The sequence below is a fragment of the Acomys minous genome, assembly GCF_964271855.1.
Source record: "Acomys minous genome assembly, chromosome: 4".
Taxonomy (NCBI): domain Eukaryota; kingdom Metazoa; phylum Chordata; class Mammalia; order Rodentia; family Muridae; genus Acomys; species Acomys minous.
Genome location: NC_140486.1, coordinates 50,036,400 through 50,042,399, shown reverse-complemented (window position 1 = coordinate 50,042,399; position 6,000 = coordinate 50,036,400). Strand labels below are relative to the sequence as shown.

Below are 6,000 nucleotides of genomic sequence, written 5' to 3'. Positions count from 1 at the left end.
CATTAGCTCTCTCGTTCCTCAGATTATTCTAGCTAAAATGATGTACATTTGTTTTAATTGCCTGCATATACTGTAAGCTCCACGAGGGAAAAATTGCATTTGTAACAGTTGACCGTGTTTCTGAGGTACTGACGAATGAAGTAATAAAAATTGAGGTGAAGTGCTTTCTTTTTCACCTGTCAAGATGAACTGGTTATATGTAAACAGCATTGCCACCTCATAGGAGGCGTCCCATAATTAGTCTATGTAGGAAGATTCTCTGTCTTCCATATTCTGAGTTCTGCTGGGCTTTTCTCTAAAAACCTGAACTTCCCCGCCCACAGCCCTTGTCTTGAGACAGGGATTCTCTATCCCTGGCTGGCCTGTACTCACTTTATAGACCAGAGTGTTCTCGAAGCCACAGAGATCCGCCTGCCTCTGCTGGGATTTAGGGCGTGCACCACCACGCCCAGCTATAACTATGGACTTTAGTCTGGGACCAGCATCTCTGGTCCCAGGGCGCTTTGCAGAGGCCAGCCTCTCAGAGGGTGGGGCTATTGTCATCTTCCGCTCCAAGGAGTCTTAACCCTCTTTGGCCTCTGCGGAGTCCTGCTATCTCCAGAGCATACAGATTAAAAAAAAAAAAAATTTTTTTTTTTAAGTTGGTGTGAAGAGTCGGGCTGCCCTATCGACCCCTACGTAATTTTATGGTACAGGACTAAAACTATAGGTTATTAGGTGTTGAGATGGGAGAGCATTTTCTGGCGAAGTGCTCCTGCTGCTTTTCCCGCCTTCACGGGAGGAGGGAGGCAGCCTCGCCATGAGAGAACAACGCTGGCCGCCTGCGTCGGGGGCCCAACCCTCGCCGGGGGAGGGGCCTAAGCGCGTGCCGAACTAGAACTGGGGCGGGGGTGGGAACGAGCGCTATCGCGAGAGTGCGTTCTCGTTCTGTCGCCACCTCCAGCTAGCGCCGTTGCTGCGGGGGATTGTGGGAACCTCCGCGTCCCGCTCGCTGAGAGAGGTATCTCCTTTTCCCTCTCCCTTCCCCTAAGGTAGGCGTGAGGAGGGTAAGAGTCCGGGTGGGTGGCCGGGGGCCCCTCCGCGTCCGCGAACCGCGGCGCCGCCGCCCCGGCCGAGGCTGTGGGACGCTGGCGCGCCGTTCTCGCCGGCTCCCGCTCGCCCGCTCTGCCTCCTTGGGCGCTGCGTATGTGAGCCGCCTGAGCGGCGGCCGCCATGTTAGGAGTGCAGTGGCGGCGCAGCCTGCCTCCTCGGGCGGCCGAGCTGAGCGGCTCTGTGGAAGGCACGCCGCCGGCCAACGGCCCGCCACGCCGCAGGACAGCCGCGGGGCCCGGAGGTGCGCGCCGAGCGCCGGGCGCCCTGGACTCGGCAGTGGGCGGGGGCGGGACGAGCCCGTTACACGCGGGCCGCGGCGCTGAGGAGGAGGAGGAGGAGGAGGGAGGAGCGTTCGAAGCCTGGGGGACCGACCGGGCGTCCATTGGGGCCTGCCATTTGAGGAGGATAGCTGCGCTGAGAAGTCCGTGGGAGCGCGAGGCCCGGATAGTGCGTTTGCCGTTTTTTTCCTCTGAAAAAAAAAAAAAAAAAAAAAAGAACCCAAAATGGAGGCTTTTGTAGGATGTGAGAAGCTTGCGGGTTTTCACCAACGCTTCTTTCTCTGGCGTCGGTAGCCTTCACGCCATCCCTCACCCAGCACGTCGTGCTGCCTGCCCCGTTCCCAAGACTCCCGCGTCCCTGGGCCGCGCGCGATTTTAGCCAGAGATTTGGAACAATTCCTCCCCATCCCCCCCCCCCCCCAGTTGCGTAAAAATGGCCGAAAGTGAAACGTTAACGCTTGATTTCTGAATTGCGTCTTGGGTAAAACATTTTGCATGGTACTAGGTAGGATATTTGTTTATTTAATTAGTTGCCTTCCATTTCTTTTCGCTATCAAAATAGTCAAGGTTCCTCTGGACAGGATCGAGTGCTGTGGGACCTTCCGGTTTTCAGACAAAGGGTTTGGAGGACCGTGGTGTAGTCCTTCAATCCTTATTTTCACTGCTAGTGCTGTGCCATGCTTTTGTGTTTTCCTTTTACAGTAGGTATTTGTCCCCTTAGGTGCGTTCCCTGAGACTCTGTCTTGTGGAATATTTCTATATTGGGTAGCTTACAATTATTCATCTAGACGTTTCTAGAACAGTTGTGGTTCTGAAATTTCTAATCTTTCTGGAGCTCTGAAATTTGGTGTCGCTGATTTCATAGGAAGTAGTCATGGGATTTTTTGTGTTGATGCTGCGTGTTGCGTATTTAATTGGGCTAACTTGTCAGTTCGTACAACGTGCTTCGCCCAGGTAAATTTAGCCTTGATTATGCGGGCAAAAATTATATCTTAGTCGGTTTTCCATAGGTGTTGAAAAGCTCCTAATTGTTGGGCACAGTGACGCATACCTGTAAATAGCGTCACCCAAAAGACCAAAGTGGCGACTTAGGGGCCAATATGGGCAACATCAGGATGGTCTCAAAACAACATTATTGTCCTAACAGTTAACAGTTTAGGCGTTATGTAAATTTCTTATTGAGACAGCTGAAGGCTATCTTTGACAGGCTGGGCCTCCTGTCTCAACCTCCCTAGAGCGGAATTACCTTCAGGCTTGTGCCACCACACCCAGTTATCTTCATAACTTTTGAACATTAGTATTTTAGGAATCTGGAAGGGAGGAGAAAGTATTTTACTGTACACACACACACAATCACAAAGTTGCCTTTGCACTAAAATGTTTTCTACAAACTCAGATGTGTCACCAAAGTACTATGAGAGGATTCTGGTTAGTTATATAATCCTTTAAAAACATTTATCCAACGTGTTTTGCTTTGAGGTTCTTTAAATTACGGTTCTTGGCACTTCACAAGACTTAGCTTATACTTCCTACACATAGAAGTAGCTTTCATTTACTTCATGAATTATATATACAGCTTTCATGTAGCATTTTAAACATAAACTGATTTGAAAGTATTTTAACTTTTTACCTGATGCTTTTAGACTAATGGTACAATAAGTAAAAAATTTAAATCAGGAATGCAGTGATAATATCTTGCATAATTGTGGAAGTATGGTTCACATAAATGCAGTGGTAGAAGAGAGTATTAAGTATTTTTGGTGTTTTTGTTTTGTTTTTCTGAGACAGGTACCCTGTGTGTGGACCAGGCTGGCTTTGAAGTCAGAGATCTACTGGCCTCTGCCTCTTGAGTGTTGCGGTGTTCACAACCATGCTCAGCCTGAATATTAAGTCTTAATTTTATAGTGACCCGAGTGCTAATTATATAGAACCAGTATGATCCTTAATAGTACTAAAATGGAAACGTTGCACTTAGAGGAATTTAGCAGTAAGTTGTATTTGATAAATATTAATAATGGCAGTTTTTAGCATGATACTTTAATTGATGGAGTTGAGTGGTTTCCCTCTTATTTAGTATTCATTTATGCACAAAGACTGAGCTTGTTGGTAGGCGAATAAAAATTGAAGACTTCACTTTTGGGGGAGTGGAAAATATTTTAAGAGGGAAATAGTAGGAAGCAACTATGCTATACATTATTACATGGAAAGGAAAGTCAGTATTGCTGATGTCAGCCTTGATTTTGTTAAAGAGATGTGTTTTTTAAAAAATGTGCCCAAAAAATGTCTTTGAAGGTTGATACTAAGGTTGATTTATATTTTCTGCCTGGTGATTTTCTGAAATTTATACAAGAAGTTACTTTTACTGTTTGGTTTTTGTGTTGGATCATGGTCTTGGCACTGTAATTCAGGCTGGCCTCCAACTCTCCATTTTCCTGCCTTTGTCTCCCAAGTGCTAAGGCAGCAGGTATGTGCCACTACACCTGCCTGCATTTGCTTTTGTAATGAGAAAAAATGAGTGTGTGGGTATAAATGGTACAAACTCTTCTCAGATCAGATTCTCGTGGTTTTTAGTGTCTCATACATTTTTTTAAGCAAATTAAGATAAAAGTAGTCTGGCTTCTAACAAAGTCTGGAAAGTAGAATATTCAGAAATGGCAAAAAAAAAAAAAACTAGTACATGTGTTAACATGGTTTGTTAGATGTCCTTAGTATATCTGCACAGAATATGTTCTCTTCTAAAATTCCTTGTTTTTTTTTATTTTATTTCTATTTTTGAATCTAGGTCTCATTGTGTAGATCAGGCTGGCCTCAATTTCAGAGATTGACTGCTGTTGCTGCTGCCAACCCAGCACTGAGATTATGTATGTAACACCACACTCAGCTGTTCTGAATCCTTAATTTAAAAAACAAAACAAAAACTCTGTGTGGAAAGCTATAGATAAATAAAAATAGAACAGAAAGAAACTATAATGGAGAAAATTTTGGATGTGTAATCTTTAAGGGGTTTTATGTCTAACTTTTCAAATTGAAATTGGTGTGGGAAGTTTGGGACATTGGCGTTTTATTATACAGAATTTTTTTTAAGTCTTTAAGACTATCTGGAATGCAGTGCATAGTATGACACACACACCCATTGTGTTAAGATAGTCAGCTGTGTCTTACTGTAATTATGTCAATCAGAAGCACATACTAGAAAATACAAGCCAGGTGGTGGTAGCACACGCCTTTAATCCCAGTACTTGGGAGGCAGAAGCAGAAGAATCTCTGTGAGTTTGAGGCCAGGCTGGTCTACAGAGAGTTCCAGGACAGCTAAAGCTGTTGTTACACAGAGAAGCCTTGTCTCAAAACCGAAAGAAAGAAAATACAGTGTTGTTGTTGTTTGTTGTTTTTTTTTTCCCTGTTTTATTTTTGAAACAGGATCTTTCTACATAACAACTTGTATTTGTGCAGGAGCAAATGTAGGCTTAAATGTATGGACCTCTAGCTTGAGGCAGAATCATATCCTCACCCCCTGCTTTGTACTCCAAGCTTGCTGACCTTCCAACTTTTGGGATCTCATTGCTGATTCCATCTCCCTGTAGAAGTGCTGGGATTACAGATGTTCATGCTGTGCATTTGGCTTGTCCTCATGTTTGCACAGCAAACCATTTTACCCATTAAGTCAGCTGTAGTCCTATGCTGGTAACTTCTTGTTTCTTTTTTTTTTTTTTTTTTTTAAAGCAACAAAAACCAAAATCACTGGAGAAGTCAATTAATTTGAAGGCAATTTAACCACAAGTGGTAGTTTATGGCATGACCCAAAAATTAGAAACATGCAGGCAAAAAATACCTTCATGCATTATTTAACCCTTTAATCTCATGCACCACCCCCCCCCCCAAAATCTATAAATAGCTACAAAACTTAAGTTCTTGTATTATTTTCTCCTTCTGAGCAAGGGCAAGAAATTATTTAGATTTTCCACTTTTGGGTATATGCTTTTGTGAGGGCAGGCATGTGTGTGCTACAGTACACCTGTAGAAGCCAATGCATAGCTCTCAAAAGTCAATTCTAGGAGGTGGAGAGATGGACCAGAGCAGTTAAGAGCACTTGAATTTGCAGAAGAACTGTATTTGGCTCCCAGCACTTACATAGTAGCTTAAAACAATCTGTAACTCCAGATTCAGGATATCTATAACACTTTTGGCTTTTGCAGGCACCAGTCATGAACGTGGTGTTTTTTGCATCCACTGCTGGTAAAATTGTCTCATCTCACTTAAACCTAAAGGTTTTATCAAGTTCAAACACTTTATGAGTACTGACTGTATTCATGTTAAACAGCTAAGAATGACAACAAAGATGTCATTACTGGCAGATGGCATGGATAGTTCATTACAAATCTCAAGGTGATATCATTTATAAAGGTTGTGCCTTTATTTTTTTATTTTTGTTTTTTGAGACAGGGTTTCTCTGTAGCCTTGGCTGTCCTGTACTCACTTTGTAAATCACACGTGCCTTGAACTCACAGAGATCTGCCTGCCCCTGTGTCCCAAGTGCTGGGATTACAGGTGTGAGCCACCAGATTTATACCTGAGATTAGGACTTTGAAATTTTTCTTCCATGCTGCTGAGGTTCAAACCCAGGGTCTCATAC

At 43.9% G+C, this 6,000-nt stretch overlaps 1 protein-coding gene across 6 annotated transcripts in view; it reads left to right on the top strand.

Annotated features, from left to right (window-relative positions):
• Positions 1-900: 900 nt before the first annotated feature.
• The window catches only part of MATR3 (matrin 3), a 31,276-nt gene continuing 26,176 nt past the window's right edge, over positions 901-6,000 (top strand). The window contains exon 1 of one of the 6 annotated variants that reach the window (XM_084780858.1): positions 901-1,031. Coding sequence is in view for 1 of the 6 variants with exons in the window: in XM_084780862.1 (XP_084636988.1) it covers positions 1,213-1,539 (327 nt within the window). In the remaining 5 variants the exon portion in view is untranslated. Of the gene's footprint in view, positions 1,032-1,197; positions 1,540-6,000 lie in introns of those variants that run through there. The other 5 variants (XM_084780861.1, XM_084780860.1, XM_084780863.1 and 2 more) reach the window with 5 other exon arrangements.